The sequence below is a fragment of the Pipra filicauda genome, unplaced genomic scaffold, assembly GCF_003945595.2.
Source record: "Pipra filicauda isolate LSUMZ 115617 unplaced genomic scaffold, ASM394559v2 scaffold46_size3722508_pilon, whole genome shotgun sequence".
Taxonomy (NCBI): Eukaryota; Metazoa; Chordata; class Aves; order Passeriformes; family Pipridae; genus Pipra; species Pipra filicauda.
The window spans coordinates 3269615-3296107 of record NW_024104609.1 but is presented as its reverse complement, the minus strand read 5'-3'; the positions used below and the strand labels follow the sequence as shown (position 1 = coordinate 3296107).

The 26493-nt window shown below is 37.6% G+C and overlaps 1 protein-coding gene across 7 annotated transcripts in view; it reads right to left on the bottom strand.

The window, feature by feature from the left end:
- CHD9 (chromodomain helicase DNA binding protein 9) overlaps positions 1–26493 on the bottom strand; it is an 85747-nt gene that overhangs the window by 42645 nt on the left and 16609 nt on the right. For 5 of the 7 annotated variants that reach the window (XM_027732328.2, XM_027732344.2, XM_039386173.1 and 2 more), the window contains one exon: positions 7745–8082. In XM_027732328.2, the coding sequence (XP_027588129.1) occupies positions 7745–8082 (338 nt within the window). Of the gene's footprint in view, positions 1–7744; positions 8083–8887; positions 9098–9214; positions 10322–26493 lie in introns of those variants that run through there. The other 2 variants (XM_027732354.2, XM_027732364.2) reach the window with 2 other exon arrangements.

Below are 26493 nucleotides of genomic sequence, written 5' to 3'. Positions count from 1 at the left end.
TGAAATGATACCCATCCCACCAAGTTCCTGGTTTGCATCTTTAGAGTTTGGGAAAATAGTAAAAAGTATCATGTATGTTTTCTCTGCTCTTAAATTCTCCCCATTCCCTCTGGCCACTCGAGGAGAGCACCACTGGTAACACACTCTTCTGAATTTTGTCCATAAGTTAATAAGGGCAACAAGCTGTGCTGATCTGGACTTGTCCCTTGCAGATATTTTCACTGAAACAATTGGACATAGAGCATATTCAACTCAGGGAACTCACATGATATAATCTGTAAATTACTATTTTTTTGACCAATAAATAAGATCCCAAGTCTTCTCTTTGATTTCGAGCAAGGCATTAAAGGCCTGATATATGTATGGCATGTAGAGATGACTGGCAATCTGACAAACATTTTGGTTTTTAAATGAAAAACAAGAATACTAACAATGAAGAAAAAGGAAAAATTAATGTTCTTGAATCAAATATGTGTTGAGATATAAGTCAAGCTGGAATAATCTCTGGAAGACTTGGTCGCTCCTCAAAGCCATCTTCAGAGTTCTTTTATATTGCTCAGTCCAGTTCAGTTCTACTTATCTCCAAGGCTGACACCTGGTAGGTGGCACCTGTTGCAACCTTTTCCAAATTTTGATTCTCTTTTGTGAAATGTTAGATTAAGACAATTCATAAATGCATATTACTACGCTAAGCATTTCTATCCATGCAACCGTAGCTCATTCTCACTTCAGGCACTACTGCCTTGTATTTTAGGCTCAGGTTCCTTTTGTACTCAAGAAGCATAATAAAGAAATGAGGGGTTTACTATGAGTTGTAGAGGTATCCACTGAATAGCAGAGGATTTTAAGGACCTTCTGTTTTAGAACACAGGATTATTTTGTGATTAGACTGCTCTAACTACATCTTTCCTTGCACATCTGTTCCTCTCCTTCTCTGTAGTTGTGTTCACCTCTTGCTCTGCCCCTGCAGTCTTACACGTAACATTCCATTTCTGTCAGCTTCTGTGTCTTGCCTTGAGCTTGTATTCCCTAACCCCCGTACTTCTCTTCACAAGCTTCTCCCTGAAATTTTCTTAACATCTTCTCTACATGTTGCAGATCAGAATGTTTCCTCCTCTATATCGATATGGTGCCAACGAGAGGAATAAATGCACAGTTTCACTTCTTTCTGATCCAGTGCCCAGAATCACAATGCACCTTGCTATCAAAAGTTGCTGAATGACAGTATGGTGCTAAAGTCATGCATTTCTATCAGTAAAAATGCAATCTGCTCATATTTTGGCCAAAAACTTCTAAAAAAATCTGCTATGTGAAAACAATAATTTTCAGAAGCTTGTAAACTGGATCAATCCTGTGAAATATTTTCATTGAGAGAGCAAGTTCTCTTGCCAGTTTATAAATTTCTGCATGAAAGCATAAAGATCCTTGGCTAAAATCCCTTTTTTCCTCCCTGAAACAAACTGTTCTGAACAGAAACTATCTATTCTGTTTCTATGAAAAGTTAAGAGCATACTATAGACACAGAATAAATATCACTAGACTCTACTCTAATTTCACTTTCTCCTTTTAAAATTTAGAATTATCTTATTACATAACATCTAGAAATACTTCAACAATCCGACACTGTAGATTTCTTCAATATATATTTCCTTCTTCTGTAACTACAAATTAAAGATGTTTAGAAATTTACACCACAAAGCAGTTTAACAATAAGCCATCTCAAGAGCCAGTATTACTTCTGCTCTTCAGCACAAGACTTCTAACACTGTCTAGAGCCACAAAGCTCCAAGAGTTAAAGTATCAGTAATATCACCAGGAACCACTATTTGAGGCACATTGCAACTTCTTCCTTATAGACGAAGAACCAGTAAGAATGTGCTCCATTCCCCTTCTGTTCCATAGCAGTGAATGCGATGGAAACATTGTCAGTACTTTGAACAGCTTTAAAATGATGAGTTTTTAAAACCTTCCAAATAATGAACATGAGGAAGTATTAAAGAGAATAGGAAAAAAAAGAGAAGGTGGTAAATATGTATTAGGCACATCAGGAATCCTAACTATAGCTGGCCTCCAGTGCATGTCTTCAATACATCATTTTAATTCCATTTTCCCAAAACAGAAAAACACCAAGTAACTAATTATTAGTGTCCAAAGCCACCTCCCAGATATTTTAATTTGTAGCCAAAGCACTTTGCTATATTAATAGCAATAAAACTCCTATGTTATCAACATACCAGTATCTATCACTAAAAACTTAGTAAAAAATATAAAGTAGATATTTTCTTGACGAGATAGCATATCCTCTTGGAATGAGAGTTAAATCGCTGGTACAAGGCCAGTTTCTCTTACTGTTCTAGGATATCTTTAATAAATAATACCAATACACTTGTATTAGCTACTGTCTCCTTCTCCAGCTGTTATTTCAAATTAATAACTTCTGCACTGTGCACAGATTTTTTAAAAAGTCCTGTAGTATTTTTGGAAGCAGCAGTCATTTCAAGCTCATACAACACTGAAATAAGAATGCTACACAACACACAAGTGTTTGGTTAGTTATTTGGTAAGACCACACCATTTTGTATTCATACAGTTTGCAGCAGAAACTTTATGTCACTGAAATCCTAATTATGCACCAAAACTATAATCTGGAATCAGAGAAAACTTCACCAGGGAGTCACAGCTCAGTGCATGCAAAGATATCCCAGAAGGATGATTGAATTTGGAATTTATGTGCCATTTTAATCATGACAGAAGTTAATGATCTTAACAGATGTAACAGAACTCAAAGATTCAGCGAGCATCCCTTCCTTTTGACCAGCATTTGCCTCACTTGCATGAAACATGAAGACAACTCACAGTGTCTGCCTCAGGAAAATCAAGTTTTAGTTATTTATAACTCAAACAATACAGGATCAGTGTGCAGGTGAATCACTTCCCCTCCTCCCCACATCTCCTGTTGCTACCTGAGTTTGAGAGAGTTTCAAACCATCTTAACAGTATCAGATCAACAAGCAAACAAAGGTTATCTGTCAGGGTCTTGGATCCAAAAATGCTCTGTCTTGTAAACAATATTTGTGAGACCTACTTCAAGGTTCAAGGCAACAAGGACATTTCCTCATTTGAGTAGTGCACAGGATCAAATACCACTTGCTGGATTTACTACTATGTAATTTAAGGGTTAATAAATAAAATCCCCCATTGCTCTCTTAGCACATCAAACAATACAGCCATTTCTGCTAACAGGAAACAGTCCTGAACTTAAGGACTATCACCCTGACTCAAACTTCTGTAAACTGAGTTCTTAGAATTTGGGGAATTTGGGCAATTTATTTATTTAAACTGTGCAGTGATTAAAAAAACCCAAACCTACATGTAGTCTACTGATATTGTCCTTTACATCACCAGTGCAGAGCTGCTGCTTTTCATCAGGGCCGTGATATTTAATTTTATGTTTGAGTAGGTGGGAATACGTTGAGAGCTATAAAACCTAAATGCCAATCTACTTTTTTGAACAACAGAATGTTCACAAATTCATAATTCTTCGTATCAAGTGGTAAGAAGTAGACTTTTTAGTTTAAATATGCATCACCTTAGATGGAAGAAGTAGAATCAGTTAGAAAAAGCTTATAAATGGAAACAAGTTCTATGCAAAAACATGAAAGGGTTTAAATAGATTCCCAAACGTCAATGCACCTTGGTAAATAGCCAGGATATGAAAAGTGGTTCTGGTGTCTGCAGAGAAATTGTAAAGTAAATTTTAAAGAATTAATTTAATCAGTAATCAATGCACACAGCAAATTGATTACTTTATTTGGTAACACTACATATATTATACATGCATTCTTCTAATAATTTCTGTCACACCCTTACAATGTTCTTGGTAATAATACAATTTAGTCATTTATCTTCACCAATGCTTATGGTACAGAAACTTTACTAACCTCTGGATTCAGTTCTAAACCATTTGACTAACATTAACAGGCATTACTTCTTTGACATAACAGCTGAGTACTAAAAACCTTAAACCTCACCTTTAGAAACTACAGCCTGCCCAGGAAGTAACTGCTGGCAATTTTTAACTAGCAATGATAAATTGGAAAGAAGTATGCTATAAATTTTTCCTGTACGTGTAGATCTCAGAGGAATCACTAAGTAAAACATAAACAGCTAAGATGAAGCCACCAAACACATACTAATTGTGTTCGAGTAGCAAGGAAAAAAAGACTGTTAAAAATCATCCTGCCCCCTAAATATAGACATAGTAGCTAAAACTCATCTTGATCCCAGATGAGGGCTACTCAATATCAGTAAAAACTGTGCTGTATTACAATTAAAAGCACACTTTTTTTTTTAACTGATGGCTACCAGGCAGTTTTATAAAGGTCTGTTCAGCAACTGGTATTCCAGCTCCAGCTCTACCAGAGCACCAACCCACAGTGTATCATTTTCAGTGAGGGACAACTGTAACTCTCAAAATCTTCCTCAAGAGCAATACAGGACATACTACACAGACAAAATCCCTGTAAGATGTAAGCAAAGTCCATGATCATAAAAGAGTTTGCTGTTTAAGTGCTGGACCACAGAGGTTACAATTGTGCTCACATCGAACAGGCTGTGTTTGCTGCTAGCAGAGATTAAAACTATTTCACAAACGTTTTCCAAAACAAACAAACAAACTCAATATATTTGCTATAGTTTCAGCTCCTCATCAGCCTGCAAATTGACCAGGAGTCACCCAAAACCTACCTCTGACTTAAGATCTCAAAAACACACAACTCTGCACCTCCTCTCGCACGGGCACTCCGACCCCACACTGAATCAGCTTTTTAACAGTTCCTGAAAGTTAAACATGTTTGCTACAGAAAACACTGAATGAAGTGTATTCATCTGGGATGCACATATCACAGTGGAACTCCTCCTAAAATGGGACTGCAGATGCACCCAAATAAATTCTGCCCTACTGTTAAAAACGTGTATTTTGCTTATTCTTTTTTTACTGTAAACCTTTAGTGGCTTTAAGGTTTTATTGCTTGTAGAAAAATTAGTTGATAATTGTTTGATAACAGTTGGAAATTGTTTACTTATGTTTTTAAAATTTGAGGAGACTTAAGGTTTTATTTTCTGCTTAAATGCAAGAAATGTTATATATACACAACTTGGCAATTTTTTAAAGTTTTTCCTCCTTATTGATTAAAAAAATATATAATTTTTTTCATCCTATTTTAAACAGATCTCAAAAATCTTTCTTTCCAAGAAAAAACCCCACCTGTTTTCATTGAATTGAGATTCTCGCATTCCCCTTCTTGCCCAATAAAGCACTTGTCTTTTAAAGGTATTATTTTAGCATGGTAAAATTTTCTCCCAAGATTCAGTCAGAGCTTGTTTTTTTTAAGGTAACAAGAAAAACCAAAGGAGAAACCCATATGCTTAAAAACTCATTCCTATTTTGACATAGTAATAAATCTGAGGATGTGTGTTCATTAAGGAATATTTTCTTAAGAACGGAAGTCAGGAAGAAACCTTTAAAAGAGTTGTTTTAGCCTTCTAAAACACTTATTAGTTATTTAGGTTTGTTCTACTCTGAACAAAACACATTTTATTAATCACACAATTTTTTTAACCACCTTTGTAAAGACAAATAAAGCTATTCTATGGTAATTATTCTTCTGTAAGATCAGTAGTTACATTTGCACAGAAAGAAGAGCCTGTAAGATTACTCTTTTAAAAAATCGAGGCCTTATTGCAATTACTACTCTGCAAAATCAGTGGTATATTCTTTGCTAAACAGTTATTTTACGTATTTATATCAATAATATAAAACAGTGCTAACTCAACACATGAATCTGGATACAAAAATGCACTCTCTGGATGCCTCAAAGCATTTGATTTGCTGCTGGCCACCTAAATACAAGGCAATTCTGTGAAATCTGTAATACGAGGCTCTGGAAGACTCTCTTCACTGCTTTTTAACAGGACCTGACTGCTAAATCTTCAGATATACATCCTACCTAGTTAGAGCAATACCTGGCAGCATGATTAAGTTAATAGAGAGCTACTGGGGCATTAGCTGATTAAACTGGTAAACAATGGGGAGGCAAACCTTCGCAGCTCAGTGCAAAATTATATAACAGTGACCATACTTAATTAAATGGGAGTTCCTCAGCATCTTGCAGGCACTTTGCATCAAGCACAAATAACCATGGTTAAAAACATGGTTTGAGAAACATCTCTTTCTCAACTGACACCGTCTGACGAAATCCTGAAAACTGATTTGATGTGCACAGCGAAGCGTTTCACGAAGACAAAAGTGAATGCAGAACTACAAATTGGAGGTAACAGCTTACATCCTATTATTTTTTGTTTAAAAACAGTAAAAATATTATGAGAACTATGGAGTATATCATAAGGATGATACTTTGGCAGCCTTTGTGAATTATCCAAAAGAATCAATAAGAAGGACAAATCATAAAGCTCCATGCAACTGCCACCAGCTAAATGACCCTGTAAAGTTTTTTGACAGACCCACAAAGTGTTTGTTATAGAACGTGAATAAACTCAGAAACATGAAAGCAAAATCAATTTCGGAATACACATCCAAAATCCCATCTTAAACAAGATGGAGAAAATAAAAAAAAAGCAGTACCCAGTGCACTTATGACCAGCATCACATGCCAACCCAGAATCAGAAAAGAAAGGAATTAACACCATGAAAGTTCACACTAAGAATCAAGTGCGGTGTATGAGTATAGTATGTATAACCTTCACACTATAACTACTCAATGTTGTTTACTTCAAACATATAAGAAAAGTACTGATCTCTAGGAAAAAAAGAAAATGCAGAGAAATATGCTGATTAAAAGAACATTCATTTCAGCTCCATACATGAGAATATACATATGTATATGAGACATTTAAATTTGGAGAGATATGCCAGTTAATATTTCTGTTACCACAAAAAGAGCATCAATGTAAAAAAAAATAAATATCAGACTGTAGCTATGATTTTCATTTCCAATTCCAACTGACACACTTAACATGGGAAATCAAATACTTTCCTTTAGAAGTATACAGGTGACATAGGTTAGCTGTGGAGTCAGAGGACATGTCATCTACTGAATCCCTTGGAGCCTTCTAACACCTAACGTCCTCTGAAAGCTCCTTACCCCAAGGTATCCACACAGCTTGACCCAGCTGAGTCTGCAAAGTTTTTGAGAGGGCAGATTAAACTGATATGACCAAAGACTACAGAGTGCTTAGAATATAATTTTTCCAAAATGTGCTTTACTTTTGATACACGTGATATCTGTAATCTTCTCTTTCTTGGAAGTTCATTAGGCTTCCAGTTTCTCCCCATGCACACTGTATTGAGGCTACATGCCAAAGTATTGAGGCTACATGCCAAAACTGATAAAGACAGCATTTATAATATAGAGAAACTTAATTTGGAGTCAGAACTGATTACAACACTAGATGAAAGATACTTGGGTCCATGGTTCAAAGTGAGTATAGAATATTTTAGATTATGAATTTAAAGTAATTCCTTTCAAAAGGACAGTCCTACATTGATTTTATCTAAAGAGAAAACAGAGCATTCTTGTTCCTGAATGAGAGAGTCCACACATGGACTTAATCAGGAAAAATTCTGTGTAGGCAGTGGAGGCGAACATTTTATTATCAGTAAGCACTTTTCATTTTAATCAAGGATTTAGATCTGAAGAGAAGACAGACATTTTAATCTACTTACCCAATTTTTGTTTTCTCTTTAATTTTGGATGAGGAACCAGTTTTCGGCTTTTTGCTCTCCTTGTCCTTTGGTTTGGATTTAACTTTTCTGCCCTTCTTTTCGTCTTTTGCTTCAGCTGAAACACTGGGGAAATTTTCAGGGCTCATTACTCGTGGAATGTTTCTCTCTCCTCTTTCTTTTGCTTTTGCAATTGCTTCAGATATTATACGATTTGCCTTCTCTTGTTTACTTTCCAAGTCTGTTTTTTTCTTCTGCTTCTTTTCAGACATTGCCCTCACCTGGGTATTCTGCATCTTAGTATATGATCCTGAACCATCAGTCTTCTTGGAGGAAGGAGGCTGAAGCAAGAGAGAAAAAGTAAATAAAATCCCCTTATTTTAAACATATAAAGAAAAAGCGCAAGCATTCTTTATACAGATATGCATTTTTTAAAAAATGTAGCTGTCAGGGACGCATGCAGACACAAAAAAGGAGGAATTCAGTTTATACCACAGAATGGCGTGGGTTTCAGAGTAACTACATCAATTGTGGGTTTTAGACAACCAATCTACGCACTGAAAGTCAGTAAAAAATGTCCTTCTAAAATTCTCTCAGCCTTCTCTCCACATCTGTAGTTAAACCCTTAACCTTTCCAGCATTCCCATACATTTGACACACACATCCAACATCTCCAGCAGAACATGGAAAAGCAACGAGCTCCCGAAGGTAACAGCATCAGTGTTTCGCCTTTAGTAGGATACCAGGACCACAGTTACCTTAAAGCAGACGAATGATCTACAGGACTGACTCGGTGATAAACACAACAGACGCTTGAACAACACCAAGATTAAAAAACAGACAAAAGATAAAACCAAAACTAAAATTACACAGCTCTGTATCCGTAAAACGATCAGACAGCAGCGTTTCTTTTATTTAGATCCACATACGCTCAGCGCCTTGGTTAAAAAACGTAACTTGTTTTTATCTTTCGGGGTTTTAATGCCCGTTTCATGGACGCAGAATTGTTTACTGGGCTGATGAGCCTCTCCCGCAGCCAGCCAGGAGACATGTTTTCGCTTTCCTCCCCTCCCCCTTTGAGGAATGGAAAGAATTTCCTATTCAAACACAAAAACCCAGCAGATAACAGTTATGTTACGTTCTCACCCGTAAATGCGCCTCTGCCTACAGCAGGAAGAAAAGCCACCAGGAATTTCCACACACATTTTCTGGGCAAACCCCGCGCACTTCCCGGGATACATGTTCTATAGGTGCCTCATGGGCGGCGGGGGCGGGAGGCAGGGATGGGGCCGCTCCCGATGCCACCTTAAAGCCCCGGGGCTGGAACAAACAGCCGGACCCAGCACGGGAACAGCTCAAGATGGCGATGCCGCTCCCGCAGCAGCAGCCAGTAATAAGGAAGGTTATTCAATCCCATTAGCCTTTTAGCCCAAAGAACCCCTCCTCCTCCCACTCATTCAGGCTCTCACTTACCCTTCCTCTTGGCCTCTTCACTGAAGACATTTTTGGCGTCAGACAAAGACTTGCCCTCCGCTTTTGCAGCACCCCAGGCAGTGCTCAGGAGGAAAGCATGGGGAGAAGATTGCTAAATGGCCTATTTAGCGAGCGGCAGCCGGGCCGTGCACGGCGCTCCCCGAGCACAGAGCGGCTCCCGGAGCATCCCCGCGCCCTGCCCGGCGCGCTCCCGCCGCCCCCGGGCCGGGCCCGGCCCCGCCGTGCGCGGACAGAGGATCCCAACAAAGCGCGGAAAGAAACGCACAAAGCATCAAACGGCATCAGCGCCAATATTAGCGCTGGTTAGACCCGCTCCCCGCGGAACTAGGCCAGCAGATGGTGCTACCCGTCATTATTCCATTAGGCTCCGGTTTAACCCCCGCGGGGATCGGCTTTAACCCTTCCCGCTCCCCGCCCGCAGCGCCGCCCACAGCGGCCGCTCGCTCCTTGGAAAACCGTGGGAACCAGGCGCTGTTCCGTCCTGGACCTCGCTGCGCTGCGACCCTGCGGCTCCAGCCCCGGGGATGGCACGGGGGGACAGCGGCTCGACCCGAGCCTGTGGCCTCAAACAGATTTCGCTCTCCAGTAGACTTCTTTTTTTTAAATTATTTTTCTTGCATTTAATTCATTACTATAAGCTGGCAGCAGTGACTACATAAGCATTTGCTGACAGGCTTCCCTGCTTCCTACAGAAAATGGAAGAAGTCCTTGGGTTTATGCCTCTCCCCTGCCCGGACCTGCGGGACCCTGCGGTGAGGACCTCGCTTACTTGGGACTCGGCTCTGTGGTAAGCGCCTCTTCATTCCGAGGTTGGTTTAAAGCGCTATTTTAAAAGATCAGACAAGTTTTTATATACGTATCGTCAACATATAAAATAAAAACAAAAAGAAGATATGACTGGGTTTTTTGAAAGGCTATTAAAAAGACCAAGAAGCTTTTGACAGCATAGCTCTATCCTAGCAATACCCTTGATTCTCAGAAGCCTGTTCAAGAAGAATGAAGAAAAATGAGGATTTTATTTCTGTTTTGCTGAATATATACTGATACCTTTATTTTGCAATATGGATGTTTTTCCATAGAAAGTTGAAAATATTGCAAGGATTTTGAGATTGTTAATATTAGGCCCTACAATAAAACAAAATTTCACTTCTATTTCAGATTAATTTCAAAATTAAGTTCATCGTCCAGTGAAAACACTATGGTACCAATAGATTAAATGGTCTCTTTCCTTAACAATACCATTTAAATTCAAGGATATTTTTGTAAATACGCAGCTTAATCACAAGGACAATTATTACATATTAATTTTACTTCTGAGAACTCCGGGAAAGATGTTTCTACATTATGCTTACAGTACCTATAAAAAAATACAGGGATTTAGCTTTTAGGGTTATTATTTCGTGACTTAGTAAAAATGCTAAATAATGTACTATTTTGCATTTTGAGATCAGCTAAACAAAAAACCCTATTCCTAATGTACCCTTGGTATAATTTCAGCTCTAAGCCAAATGCTACTAAAGTCAGTACTGTTACATTGGTATGTTCTTGAACATTCCTGAGCCAGAAACAAACAAACAAAAATGCTTAATAATTAAGTAGGCAATACAGAAATGGTGGCTTTTTCATTAATCCTTTTACAATCATCTTCCTAGATATTTTATTCCTTTAAAACAAAAAGTTTCTTTGCTACATTTACTCAGAGGTCAAAGCTGCCTTCCAATTTATTCCTCAACAACATTTACTACATTCTTACTGTAGAATTGTGAGTATGCTGGACAAGGCTTCTCTGTGTTATAATTCCTCAGGCTGACCCTCTGCTTCTTGCTCTGTACTATCCCTTCCGAGTTCTGTCTCCTGCACTGCACAAACATTAAGCTATTTCTTAGAAATCCGAAACCGTCTTTTTTTAATTTTGCTATGACATTTCTAACCATATGGAAATTACATTCATGAACAAGCAGGAATGCACCAGCTAGCCATTCTAAGCTAAATAAACCTGTAAAGAAACCTTCAAGAAGGTCATAATTGTCACAAAAAAACAAAACTGGAAAGCAACACAAGTGCCTTGAGATTAGAACATAAAACACACTTGGACTACAGAGGACAGGATCAGTGTGTACTTAGCAACCAAAGCAACAAAAGCCACCTAATTCAGCAGAGGTCTTTTATTCTGATAATAATTCCATGATTCCAAAATATGCATGGCTATAAAATGATTGAATGCTTATAAACCATCATGCACACTGAAAACCATTTCAAAAGCTACACAGCATCTGTAACAAAAAGGGAAAAGCCTTTTGCCAAGCTGAAAATACCCCTTCCCCCTTAGTGAGCAGGAGTGCAGATCAAACGTCCTAAAGGAACATATCCTTTCACCAGTGGCTTACAAACCTATTCCATCTAGAATAAGGGAGATTCTTAACTGACAAACACATAGGAGAAGATGGAAAGGAAAACCCTGAGGCAGCTACATATTTAAAAACTGAAGATTTTATTTGGAAAAATATGTTTTTACTTCTCACGGTTGCAAAGATTATCATCCAAATATAACTGAACGTAAACCAATGCAATGTTGTCTTGTGTCTGCACAGAGAGAGCTCCAGGGTATCTGCTGCTGCTAATGGCTTTGCCAAGCAGCAGCCGAGTGCAGTGAACAAGCCTCCTGTCAGCTCCCTGCTGCTCCACGCAATCCTGTGGGCAGCAGGCAAATTGGCAGGAATCACGTCAAATTCACACTATTGCTGCCACCTGCAAAAGCCATTAACAGCAGCAGGTATGGGCTGTGCTGCTGTTCACACCACTGAACCAGCCCTAAAAATACTGAGGGTGGAACAACAGATCAGACAACAGCTGTAGACTTCCCCACACATGCCCTCATTCACAGCCAGGGGAGCATCTTGTCAGCAGTATTCAAGTAAATTTGACATTCTGTTTTTCAGGAGTAGAAGGTATCCTACACATACCTCAATGATTTCTTAATTAAGCTAATGTAAAAGCAATCAAGTTACCAGGCAATATCGAAAGACTGAACTATGACAGCAGTCTTCCTAATAGCCAGCGCTACTCTGCTGAGTAGGCTTTTCATGGAAAGGCATTTCTCCAACATTTTGTTGTGGTTGCAGAGGATATGCATTTGAAGACCTTCACTGGCATAACAGTCCTTCCTCCAGCAAGGACAAACCACCATCCTGAACACTTACAGACATCGGGGTTTTCCCCTCGAAGGCCTAAACCCATTTTAATTTGCTCCACAACAACTAATATTTCTTCACATCCTTTCTTAGCACTACAAAGCAAGTCCCAAAGAGAAGGTGAGTTTAACACTGAAAAAGAGATCTAACTCCTAGAAAACCTTCCCAAATCCTGCCTTATCTGTTCCAATACTAAAACATGGCTTCCACTGTAAGAACACCTTTCTTACAGTAGGTATGGCCATTCATGACACAGTAGTATTACTTTCAATTCTATGCATGCACAGAATCTTTAAGAGCGAGTATCTCTCCTTAGTTGCATCCATATATATATATATATATATCTCCATTGATATATTTTAAGGACTGATAATGCTTTCCTCTGAATTTTAATGAGTCACACATTTGTGATTTAATTTTTTAAAAATAATGTTTTTCACTTGTGGATCTACTGACCCAAACATTAGCTACCACTAAGAACTAAATTATGACCTTAACTAGTCTAAGAATAGAAAGCCAAGGTTTGAATTTGCAATGGCTTGAATTATCCTTTTACTCCTACTGGTGGTAGTACCCACCTGCAGGAAGATGCTCAGACTAAGTACCATATGCCTGGAGAGCATAACAAGTTCTTGCAGGTCTACCAAGTCCTTAGGAAAATCAAGATGACCTTGACATCAACTTCACTAAAAGCAGCTAAAATTAGCCACCTGGAAACCTGATCTTCATGCATTACCACATCATCTTTGTTCATGTTTATTACTAAACAAGGCATCCCTTTGTGCATGTCAAGTCACCAAAAAAGTATCAATATCAGAACCATAATACAAATAAATAAATTGCATAACTAATGATTAATCAATAGTTTGGGCTTTTTCCCCAAATCAGCTTATTTTGTCACATCATAATCACATGAAAATTTGAAAACTGCAGTTGCTTTTAAGCTGCTACAGTGAAAAATCTTAAAGGAATATCCATTCCTCAATTGAATTATAAAATTGTATTTATGAATGCAACTTTAAAAAAAAAGCATGAACTCAAGTCAGTGATTTCAGAATTCCATTCTAGTACTCTGAACATTTTTCCTCTAGAATAGTCTGCATAAATAACTCTTCCAGTGATTTTTTAATGGTGGATTTGTATTTCAAAGGTATATCTATTAAAAAAAAAAAAAAAAGAGAACCCACACCTTTGACAGAGTCCATCTGTAGAAGACTGCTTAAAATATGAATGGGTGTCACTCCACATGTGGGCAGAAAGGAGTCTCCTTTGCTGCATGGCAATCCCAGCAAAAGATGTAGTTTTCCTTAGACAATATACTGGAATGAGATTTTGATGGTTAATCAAGCTACTTCTGCACAACTGATGGGAAGATCTCCTCAATATGCAACAGGATTTCTTTTCTCCAGAGAGAACTCCCTCAGAGTTCCTTCTGAATTGCTTTTTATTTTCCTGTTCAACAGTTGCCCCACACCATCTGCAGGGATTGCTTTACAAAGCCAAGAGCACTGGCAAATGGAGATCCATGGGGTTCTATCATTTTTCCACTCTCTTTGGTACTTGTATGGAACTATTAAGGGAGCCAATGAAGCATTCCAAATTGTGGTTCTTTCAATATGCTGATAATACTCTTCCTTCTTTTTCTTGCTTATTATCATCGCTCATGCACATCTCAGTGTTTAAGGGATACAGAATTTCAAGACAAGCATATGTGAAACCTAACCCAAATTAAAATAGATGTTACAGACAGATTATAAAAAAAAAAGGAACAAGGTACAGGGGGAGAATCTATCTTTTCCCTCTTCCGTACTTGTTATCTGTAATGTTGGTAAATGAACGGCTAATGACTACAGCAACATGGCCAGGCAAAATTTTTATCTGTATAACTGTCACTTCAGAATGTAAATTTATGATTTGGGATGTGAAAGTTATTTGTGCCTCACAAGGCATTTAACACCATGCTTATAACCAAATTTTAAATGAAATGAAAACATTAATGGAAAGGTCAGCAACCTTAAACTAGTCATATTTCTAAGATGAAACATGCACCTGTTTGTATGCCACACTCTACACAGGGTGTTGTTTCACATCTCAGTGCCACAGAACCCAGTAATAATATCACTAATCATGTTTTCCCACTAATATAGCAAAGATACCATAGTTATTAGTAGCAGCTTCTTAAGCAGTGACTTCCCCTATCATTCACGGGGAGAAAATCAAGCCACTGTTCAATGTAAGCAGCTGCTACCCTGGGCACACTGTAGAGGCAGCACTGGGTGTTACAGAACGAGTCTGCAGCACACATATTGCTTCCATTTGGAAGACTTGGTTTGAAGGCAGTATTTTGGGGCTCAGTGCCAAATATAATTAGAATGTTTTTTCTGAATATTTAGTAGCGGAATAAAAACTGTGTGTATTTGGCCCGTAATTCTTAAAGGAGGCACTATGTAATGGAGCACATTAAATTGCCAGGAAATAAAAGAAATTGAGAGCTTCATCCTGCTTGCTCTGCCAAGTGACTGCATTGAACGTGGCTCAATTATCAGTGGCTTGGTGTTCTGTACCCACTTCTCTTGGGTTCCAGTCTCTGATGGTGAACACAGCTATTTGCAAAGTGGCAGACAATGCCAATAAAACCCACAGCCTCAGCAAAACTCCTCAGTGCTCTTTTTCACATGCAGAACCAGTAACACTCAGTACTTGTACTGATCTAAGCCTCATGCAGTGCATACCTCATGTTCCACCTGTGGTCCCCACTACAAGTATCACTATATATGACTTAACAGGAGAAAACTCTGGGCTCCTATATATGAAAAAAAAATGTAATGTTCATATTCAAGACAACTGGTGGATGCACCATTGAATTATTAGGCTCAGACCAAATTCACAGGCATGCCATACCTCTATGGATTTTCTAAAGCCTTTAATACCTATCCTAATGGCAAAATGTTTTAGCAAAAAAGTTCCACTACACCATTTCTTTCTTGCATTTTTGATCAATCTTAACCTTACAAATTTTGCAATTATTTGACTCCTTAAAAAACAGTTGACTAAACTCTGTAATCTATAAAAGGAAAGTCAGGTTTCAGTTCACTGTTTGAAACAAGTCCTGTGTGGGCATCTGGAAATAAATCTGCAAAATACTTCACCAACTACTTATGGACAAGAAAATTCAAACATATTCTGTTTTAAAAAGACTAGTCATTAAAGTTCAAAATCCCCAGATAAAGCTGTACAAATATATTGATTCACTGAACTCTCACATCGTTCAACACCTTCTTAGAAGATATAGGTAATAGTTTGCTTCTTCTGAACCCCCCCCCCCCCTATTTTTACAATAGGAAAAATGTATTTAACATGTAAAGCCAGATAGTTTCTATTACTGTGGGGAATGGAATGCTGCAAAGCAGTAAGAGATCAGCTCTCCCCAACTTTTTTTTAATGACCTTTCATACTCCAGAAAAATATAACATTAGGTGAAGCTGCACTAATTTCAGGTGACAGAATCTTTCAAAATGCTGATTTAAAGGTAAAACAGCAAAGAACTGATTGCAAAAGTCTTCACAACAGAAAACAAACTCAAAATTAAACTGAATTTTCCCACGTTGCTACCCGCGCACCCATGTTCTGTATGGCCATGAGTTTTGTGTGCTACCAAGAGAGTAATTTTCTCATGGTTTTATTTTTTTTACCAACCAGAGAAGGAAGACCAGGAAACAAAACCCCACCCAAACTACCTTCAAAAAGAGCAACACACAAGGAGCTTTTTATTCCCCTTAATCCAAACACCCAAGATCAGCTTCAGCATTCCTGTCCTGAGCACCCCAAGAAACCAGCAGAGCAAACATCTCTGAGCAAGGAAAAGCAACAGGACCTTAACTGTAGTTGGTTCTTGTCAAAACTTAATTTCAGTTATTGTGTTCCTTCTACACCTCTCATGGAAGTGGCCTTGTAGGAACATATTTTTATAATTGAAACAAAAATCTGCCATCCTTAGGAAGTTTACTACTGTCACTATTTCCTTCCACTGTCCCCCTTAAAGCCTCTCCATTTGTTACCAGTCCCAGAAGCAGAAGATATTACAGGTGTGAAGGGCTGTAAAGTGCAAATCCTCGATTCTTTGTACTCTTCTGCTACTTAGAGGAGTCACTGAACATACTGAAGGGATGAAAGAAGGGCAAGTGGGCAAGAACTGTGCAGAACCAGCAGGAACCTGCCCAGCTTTTGTCTCAACACCTCACTCCTGCAAGTACCTGCAGGAAGGAAATCTGGGCTAGATCAGAGAAACAACCACAGATTAAACAAAACACAGAGACAGATTCTCTTCCACAGTATGCTTTAACACCAAATTCCACTCAAATTTTGTAGTACATCAAGTGCAATGGTAAAATAAAACTCACTCCAAAGATAAGTGAACCAGCTTATCCAGAGTATGAAGGCTCTTGGAAAAACTTCTATTCCTGAAGTTCCTTGACAAAAACACATCATTGTCTTGTTCAGTCCCAGGAAATGATTCTATGATATTATAGGCAGCTTACTTTTTAAAATGTATTTTCAGTGCTTGTTCATAGCAGAACATTGTGAAAGATGACAGATGTGAAAAATAGGTATCATTTGATTAACAGGGTGATCATGAATGATCTTTAAAGCAAAACAGACTGCATATTCAGAAAGGCTGGCATGTAACATCTCTTTGCAATAATTTTATTCACTAGAAGCAGTGAAGTTTACAAGTTTACTCAATCTTTGAACTTCGTAGTATTACTGGATACCTAACAGAGTAACCAAAATGTTTTCAACGTAATTTCAATTAGATAAAAACCCCCAGCACTTAATGTACATTAAAATATATATACTGACAGGAATTGGGAAAAGCAATTATTTTTAACATGGACAGCTGGGGAGCCACTAATATCAGTACTGCCTGCACAGCATATTTCCATTTAAATCAAGGGGGGGGGGCATGCTTCTTCCACTTCAGTTCAAACCAACTTACGTATTTTTTGTTTCAGCTTCAATGAACTACTTTAACAGCTTTACATGCTGGAACCTTCAGCACAAAAGATTCCTTTAGCATATATGCTAACCTAATGAAGCCACTTCTGTTGAATCTAGTTATCTCAGTTAAATATTCATGAACAAAATCCTCCCCCCCAAATTAAGGAGTAAAACAAGATGCCTAAAGAAAAGGAATTTATCAAAAAGGGGTGATGGTTTGAAAATAGAGGCCCCGAGTCAGAGAATACTACTGGGGAACAGCAGAATTTGATTTCAGGCAAATGAAACCCAAAAAAGCAAAAAACCCAAACCGTTTTTTCCCCAAAAGTCTCCTAAAAAATTTCTAGAGAAAAAACATCCAAGAGCTTCATAGGGATAACCATAAAACAAACAAAAAAACCCAAAACAAAACAAAAACACACCAAAAAACTCTAAAAACCCCACCCAGCAAGGAGCATGAACTTTTGGTAGGGATCAAACAGAAAAAGTTGCAAGACAGGTCTCTAGAAACATAAGCATAGTGGTAATTTTTTATCTCAACTCAGCCTGGCTGCTAGCAAAAGTGGCAGGACTAGACCCACTGGAAAGGTCAAGACAAGAGACATTCTTATCATCTTTAGCGGAGTTGAAGTCAACAGAAAGTGTCATCGACACAGAGCAGAATGACAGCCTGGTCAGAGACCACAGTGTGCTGCCAAGGACATCCCCAAGCACAGTCACAAGCACGAGCCACTTCGTTCCTCTGTCCCCAAGCAAGGCTGGGTCACCATTTCTGAAATCATATTTAGCCAAAAAGCACCCTGGGCTGGCACCACAAAACACATCTCTCGTGTAGTGGCAGGAGCTGCTCAGATTTCATAACACGACATGATTGCACGTCAAAGAATCCTCCCAAGGATGATATAAATAGGAGCTACAATGCAGACACATCAAAATAAATTTGCCTAATCTTTTTTAAAAATTGTTCTTACTGAACTCAAAGACATTAAGACACATGTCTGGTTTTGTCACTCAGATGTTCCTTAAATAATTTACCTGCCTTCCCTGTGACAGCTTGGGTTCTGTGACAGTTGGTTGCTGCTTTTAGGAGTTGCAAGGACCAAAGTTCCTGCTACAACAGAGTTTACACATCAAGCTGAGCCATACGTGGGCCTCATGGACAACTGCTACAAAGACTTAACAAAGATAAAAAACAATCCACATGCATCTTCTTATTCTTCTGAAGATACAAACAGGTACTGTAAGCCATAGCATGTTGCAAGTCACAAAAATCACAATAGCTATGTTTTTCTTGTAAGTTTGCTTAAAGAACTCTCTGTACGTGTGGTACTCAGTAAAAACAATTGGTACAGTGAAAAACAAAAGGTACAGTGAAACAATGGTCTTTAAGATTACTTAAGACTGTTTCAGAAAGACAGTTTTGACTGACAGGTTTTTAAAATAATGTTTCAAACGATAAGAAAATACACAAAATGCTCAGAACCAAAATATCTGCAATGTTTTCTTTAACACTAACGCTAACTTTTCCTTCCAATATATAAACTACAACTAAATTGTGAAGTCATGAATATCTTTTAAAAGAGGACTTCCTATCAATCTATGAAACTAATTCTGGTTTGCAATTCAATATGCTGCCAAATAGCTTATGTGCACATATATGATACACTACAAACATTGAAAATTATTCTCAAATACAGACTAACTCCTGAAAGGGCAGTATGTAAAAGATGGGAACGATTTCATGAGATATAAATTAAAATGCTTGCCTTCACAGTAAGGTATCAAGGGAAGAAAAAACCCAAGTACAAACACAAGCCAAATAATCCACACAAAAGAAAACCTGCCACATTTATGAAAGAAAAATTACACAGCTTTCAAAAACGTAAGACTTGTCATCTTTTCTCGCCTAACATTGCTAGTTTCGTTTATCAAACTTACTCAAATCAGCATTAGAATTCTCAGTCTCATCATCCTAGAAACCCACTAATTTATATTTATTAGCCTTTAGAGTTCCCAATCCAGTCAACACCTGACAATAGACACTCTTCAAAATCCATGTAACCCGCAACTTGAGCAAATTTTTTTTAAGCTGATAATGAACAGAGAAAACAACATCTCTCCAGATGCGGGAGGCTGTTAGGTAGGCAAAGGGCTGGAAATTATTTTGATCTATATATTTAAAATTAACATAATAGCTAAAAGAAACTATAAAACCTGAGTGCACAAAGCACACTGACATCTGGACAAAAGCTACATGAATTCCAAATGTAATTCAGATTCTCTGGCTTTGAAGCCATACTACTGGTTAACACCTTGACAAGTTCTGCTTCTCCTTCAGCAATAACACTTCACTAACACTTCATAAAGTATATGATTTTCTAAAAAATGTCTCAAGATAGAGGGCTGTTTTGGAAGTTTTAGAGGCAAAGGTATGTTTGAAGCCACTCAAAAGTTTAGAGTTTGCATAATAGTGTCAGTGAAAACAGGTTAGTGGTTACTGGAGCCAAGGGATAGTCCTACATCGAGCCCACTTGCACTCTCTTTGCATTTGAGGTTACAGTTCCATGCACAATTATTTTGCCTCTACTGCAGAAAATGATGCCTCCTACTCCTTTCTCACACAATCCTAGGATGGCTGAGGTTGGAAGGGACATCTGGAGATGGTCTAGTTCAACCCTCCTGCTAAAGCAGGGTCACCTAGAACAGGTTGCACAGGATCATGCCCAGATGGTTCTTGAATAGAACCATCCTCTCTGGGCAGCCTGTTCCAGAGCTCTGCCACCCTCACAGTAAAGAGGTTTTTCCTCATATTCAGATGGCAGATCCCCCATTTCAGTTTGTGCCCATTGTCCCTTGTCCTGTCCCTGGGCATCACTGAAAAGTCTGGCCCCCTGCTCTTGACACTGTGAGATACCTGTAGGCACTGATAGCTCCCCTCCACTGCTTCTATGCAATATGATTCTGGGCAACTGAGATATCTAAACCAGGAACTTCTATTCCTGAAGTTCCTTGACAAAAAAATTGCAAAGTTTCTCTGGACATGAAGGAGTTTCCCAGTTCAGTTCATAGCACAAATGGTTGCATTAACACAACACAAAGTGGAAGAATAGGAGCTTTTTTTCTTAACGTTTTTTCCCTTAACTAATTATAGTTTAGGCATATATTGAACTGCAGCTTTAACAGCCTATAGGATGGGTTGCTGTCTTTAAAAGACAATTTAACATGGATTTTGTTTTCTCTTTTCTCTGTAATTAGGTACCATTTCTTCTAGACACTAAGCTTGCACAATTATATCAGTACTCTTACATTACTGAACTGCTTTATAGTTTTTCAGTGTTAACAAGACATCTGTTTGCAAATAGTTATTTAGATTATGCAACCACATTTATCCTGCAATATCATTAAAAAATTAATGTAAATTGAACTTATTTTTGTCAACTAGTCTCACCTTGCTATCTGTAGGATTACTCCTGTAATTTGACCCAGCCAGAAGCTTCCTTCCTATGCCTGCCATCTGTTAACTTCTTTTTGCAAAAATGCTTCTCTTTTGGCACATTTTACAGACAATTATAGCAGTCATTTAATGAGTGCGCAATTATCTCAGGAAAAATTATATTTGTATATTATAACAATCATTAAACCAGCAAGTACTTAATTTGAAAGAGGAAACGCACAAAGAATTGGACAGCCTGATTATTTGACAAGTGACAGAGGTTGAGAGAGACTTAAGAAAAGCAATAGTGATAGCAAAAAAGATTCAAAAAAGATGAAACAATTTATCTCAGAGATGGTAATTACAACCTCATAAAGCCTTTAAAACAGTAAAATAGATACTCTGGCACATTTTCCCTGTTCTTAAAGGCCCAGCAATTTTTGGGCATATTATCATAATTAATCATCTGTAAATGTGTTACAAACTAATCTCACAAACATGTACTTCCTTTCCCCAACATATGCAATTTGTAATTTATAAAAAGAAATAAAATGCATAAAAGGCTTAGATAAAACATAAATTATATACAAAAGCAAATGCTTCATGCACATTCAACTATAAATAAAGCTATCAAAACATTGCTCTCTTTAATGATTAATATATCATTGGCAAAACCCCATAGATTAATAATGAAATCATATGATATACAGCTATAATTTAAAAACTTGGTTCATTCCAGGAGCTGCACTACTTAGGCTCAGAAATATTGCCCTACTCCTCTCAGTAACTCTTTGCATTTGACACAGCTTTGCCACTTCCATTCCCCCCTGTTTGTGCAGCCCTTTCTCAAATCATAGAAAGAAAGCAAAAAAAGCTGCAAAATATTGTACAAAGAAGGTCAGTGGAGGGATTACTTTCATTACTTCAGCATAGATGATAAACCTATTAGATGCTGGAAGATAACTGAATTCTGGTGCCTCACTGTGGTAGAGAATTTGAGCTCCTACAAGGACGGTGAAAAATATTCCTGAAGCACAGAAAACTAAGTCCAGTGCATACAACTTGTAGAAATGCTTAAAAGGAAAGTTCAGACAAAGATTTACATTTGCTAATATGATGTCACCCATAAAATTATCTCTAATTAAAGCAACAATATAAATACAGTGGATATGCTTAATGAGAGCTATACCAGCACTATTAACCACCTTATGAAAAAGAACAAGGTTTTAAGGCTCTTTTGGTCTGTGGGTTGTTTTTAGGGGTGTGGGTTTTTTTACATCTCGAGATTACAAGTTATGATTTGTAATGCACCCAAATGCTTACTGGAACAGATGTCTAGATTGCAGATCATAGCACCATTAAGGCTGGAAAAGACATCCAAAATCATCCAATCCAACCTTTGACTTGAAGCAAAGCAGGGCAAATTCTGAGATGTGTATTTTATCATGCTCAGTCATTCACTGCTTCCCAAGCAACACACATATAGCAGCACCATAATTTTACAATCTTGTATTGTACCAGCACTTAGGAGCCATAACCTATAAACTCACTGTGCAAAATACCCAGTCTCTTCTACAAAGAATTTGTAGATAGTGTGATCAGTTCATTACATTTCAATATTTCTCATTACAGGCTTCCTTAAAATTAAACCATAGAAAATGTAAGAAATACACTCTAATAAATATATACCCTTGATTTTGATACATCTTCCATAACTGCATATATCAAGTAGTTGTCTGGTTTTGGCTCTCATAACTAGCCAAGAAAACACTGCTTACTATGTGTTTCTCTCATAAAAACTTTACAGTGCCAAGATTTCGTATACAAGTAGAATAGCAACCAGTGGCAGAGTAAGGGGTTTACAAGTGGAATAATCCAAAGGATAAATGTCTACAATGAGTTTAGAGCTGATATAAAAGAGAGGCATCTGATAACACAGAGTTGAAAGGCCTGTGACAATTTAGGGCATCTCAGCAGCACATAAGCCTGGTGAAAATTAATTGCCTCTCTGGTGGGACGCTCACACATGAGTTTATGGCATTCTGATAGATACAGATGTCCTGGGGTACAACACCAACCAAGCAATTATCTACAATGTTCAGATTTTCTCTGCCAAGCTTTCAACAAGGGCAAGACAAACTTCCAAAAAAACATCATCTGTTGCTATAAAACAAGTGGTAGGACAGCTCAAGCTTGCAGGCATAAAACCACTTGCATGTTTTAAGTCAGTTTTTACAAAAACAATGTGAGATACTGGAACTCACGAATACACTGAATTGTCAAGTTGGGTGCCAAACTTTCAGTCACAAAAAGGAAAAAAATTATTCATTTGATTTAAGAAGACTACTGCATTGTCCTATAGCACTTAGGATTATTAGTGGAATATTATTTTTCAGTTCAACCTCAATTTGTCCATTTTCATGTATGTAGCCAGAAAACATTAGAACGCTTATTACAAAATAACATACACAGTAGGATGGCTGTAAACTTCTCTTAGGACAGTTTATACTTCAGATTATCTTTCCAACTTCCTTTTTCTTCTAAATATGCAAAACAAAGTTGAAGCCTGTCTTTTTGTCATCTTTTTTCAACATTATGAAAAGCAAATAGATTATTTAGCAAACTCAAAACAGTTTTAAGTGGAGTTAATAAGATCACAAGTCTTGATTTAGTCAACACTGAGGCTACATGAATCTTCAGTGCATTTCTCCACTTTACTTTCTGTTCTCTAACTCTGATGAAAAATGCATGATGTAAAATTAAGAGGCACAAGTTATTTACAATTCTAATCTAATTACAGCAAGCATAGAAAGTGTATTAGTAGCATAAGACAGTGTAGATTGTTTTTAATTCTGCAGCATTATTACACCTAACAGACTGTATTAATTTTTAAATTAATTTCCATTAAAAGAATAGCCATAAAAGTAAAAATGTGATGAGTATGCTTGCTTTCAAATACTGAAACAAGTATTTAATGTTCTTTTTTAATTTAAATAACCTCAGCCTAACTGCAGTTAAAGATCTTTGGTTGTCTAATATTGGGTCCATTCCAACAGCTACCATTAACTATTTCAGGAAATAAAGTTGTCCTTTCTGAGAAAATCTCAACCATTATCAAGCTGAAACTATTGAAAAAAAATTAAATTCACTAGTAATTGTTTACTGAATGTGTATAAAAGCCAGTATGAAACATGGTCTTGTTAAACAATTAACAGCTCACCTTATCTATTACATATGAAACTTGTCAAAATCCCTTCCCACCCAACACCTTTATCTAAAGCCAACCAGTGTAAGTAAGAACAAAATTCCTTCCCCATCCCTTACCCCACCTTTTTTCTCCCTCATCTTGAACTTGAAATTCTATGAAGTGATCAAAGAACAGAAGTGAGAATTAGAACTAAAGCACCTCTTAGAATTGCAGGCAGTCCAAAGACAGATCTGAAACACTTAACTTCAGTAATTGCCATACTTTTCCTTTACTACTCGCACTACATACAAGGCTGATTTAAAGAGGCTTCTACATTGTTTGCATCTGTACATTCCTCTTGACAGTTTGACAGCTACTGGTTCACAACCAGTTTCTGAAAGAAACATTAAACATCCATCCCATTACCCAAACTCAAGGTCAGAATCCAATTTATACAATTTATTGCACACCCCAAAATAATAAAAACCAAACCAAGCAATTTTACAACTATCTGGTTTCTGTCGGTTTCATTTCAAAGTTCCAGGGGAAAAACATATAAGTTTTAAATACTGTGAAGTTGCTTTGTTTTCACACCACGATAAAAGCCAAAATCAACCTCCCAAAGCTTCAAATGCTCTCCACACATCTCAGAACTTTATTCTTTGTTACAAAATAACGTTGTAAAACTAATGTCAATGAGATCGAAGTAAGTCTTACAAGGTTCTGACGTTTCCAACACAAAAGTCACAGCACCAGAAAGTTCTATTAGACCTACTTTTTGCCGCTTGGCTCCTCAAAAATGATACTAATTCCTGGATTTCTTGCCACCCCCACTTTTCCTGGAATCCACTTCCTCTTCACCCTTCACCCCCAGTATGCTCATGGGAGACCAATAGCCTCAGTGCTGCTGTTCCCAGCCCCGTGTTCTGCTGCTCCTCTTCCTGGCAGGACTGTGCACACACTCAAACAGGATCATGTTTCCCTCGGAGCTACTACACCCTGTGTCTTGGGGTTACAGAGATAACTGACAGGAGTAGCTTGGGTTGTGCCCTCTCTTTTTTTTTTTTTTTTAGGTAGAGAAGGGGAAAGAAAAGAAATGTTTATCAAACCCAACAGATTGCATCTACTACATCACTCAGTTAATCCAGCTCACCTCAGCCACAGAGCTGCTCATACAAATTCCATTAACATCACACCACAACTTAGACAAAATTTTCACCAGTAGGAATTGACAATTACACACTCCATAAGCATCAGCAGAAGTTGTAATGGAGAAGCAATCCATTGAACCAAGACCAAAGATTAAGTGTGTTAAACCCTTATCCCTAACACTAATGACGTAAAATTGAGGGAAAAGAAAAACATTACGTTGCCTCCTTCCCAGGCCTGCGTCCTGCAAACTAAGTAGAAGCAAGAGTGAATAGTTCCTTTCCTTCCCAATCATCTTTTTCACAGTAAGACACTATTCTCTCAGGTAGAGACAATATTGGTAGCAAGAACATAGAGAAGTAATACAACTACTAAAACCTTTATAAATCTGTCTGCATATCTATATATTTTTTGGAAGTTGCCTCTGTTTTGAAATGCACAGATTAAAAATGAGAAAACGTCCATTCTCTCTTCCTTTCCAAACACAAGCTAAATTCCTACTAGAATTTAATACAGGAGTTTAAAATAAAAATTCGTACTTTCACTCTCACATGCACATGGATTTCAACAGTCTCCCAATTTTGGAAACCCTACACGACCAGCAACGGCAGCCGAACACGTGTATTAATCATACAGAAGGTACTGCTCCTTCTGCCAAACCATCTCATGGAACAAGTTTCAGACATTCCTGTCAAATCAAATTTGGGCTGGAAACTGCCAAGCAGAGACAAACTTTATTATTAAGGTATTGATCTATAGGTAATGCAGTCACTTATACCACTCTACAAGTATTAACAAGGAAAGCCACTAAACCAGTCTCCAAAATCATAGCAATAGCTTTCAGGACTGATAAACTTTAAAAGCTCAAATAATAATTATTTGTGCCTTTGCTTAATAAACCTCTTTCATATTCCAAATGTATTCTCTTTTAAATTAGGAATTTTTTGAGCTGAAAAATCTACAAGAATCTCACATATGCTGAGGTTTCTAGCAGCTGTAATAAGAACATAGTTTTGCTGGTTACAGTGTTGTGAAAAAATACCTTTACCTCCCTACTTTATTTGCTTTTGAAAAGCTTAATTCTCATAAAAGACCAAAATGATCCAGAAGCATCAGTCTATATTTCAATTTAATGACTTACATACTTCCTCTAAAGGAGAAGATGCTGACACAGATGAAGATAAAGGCCAGCATTTGAAAAGTGGACTTAATATTTGAATTAAAACTATTTCAAAAGTCACTAAGTTACATATCAGAAAGCAATCATAAGAAACAGACTGAAGAATTGAAGGACTATCTC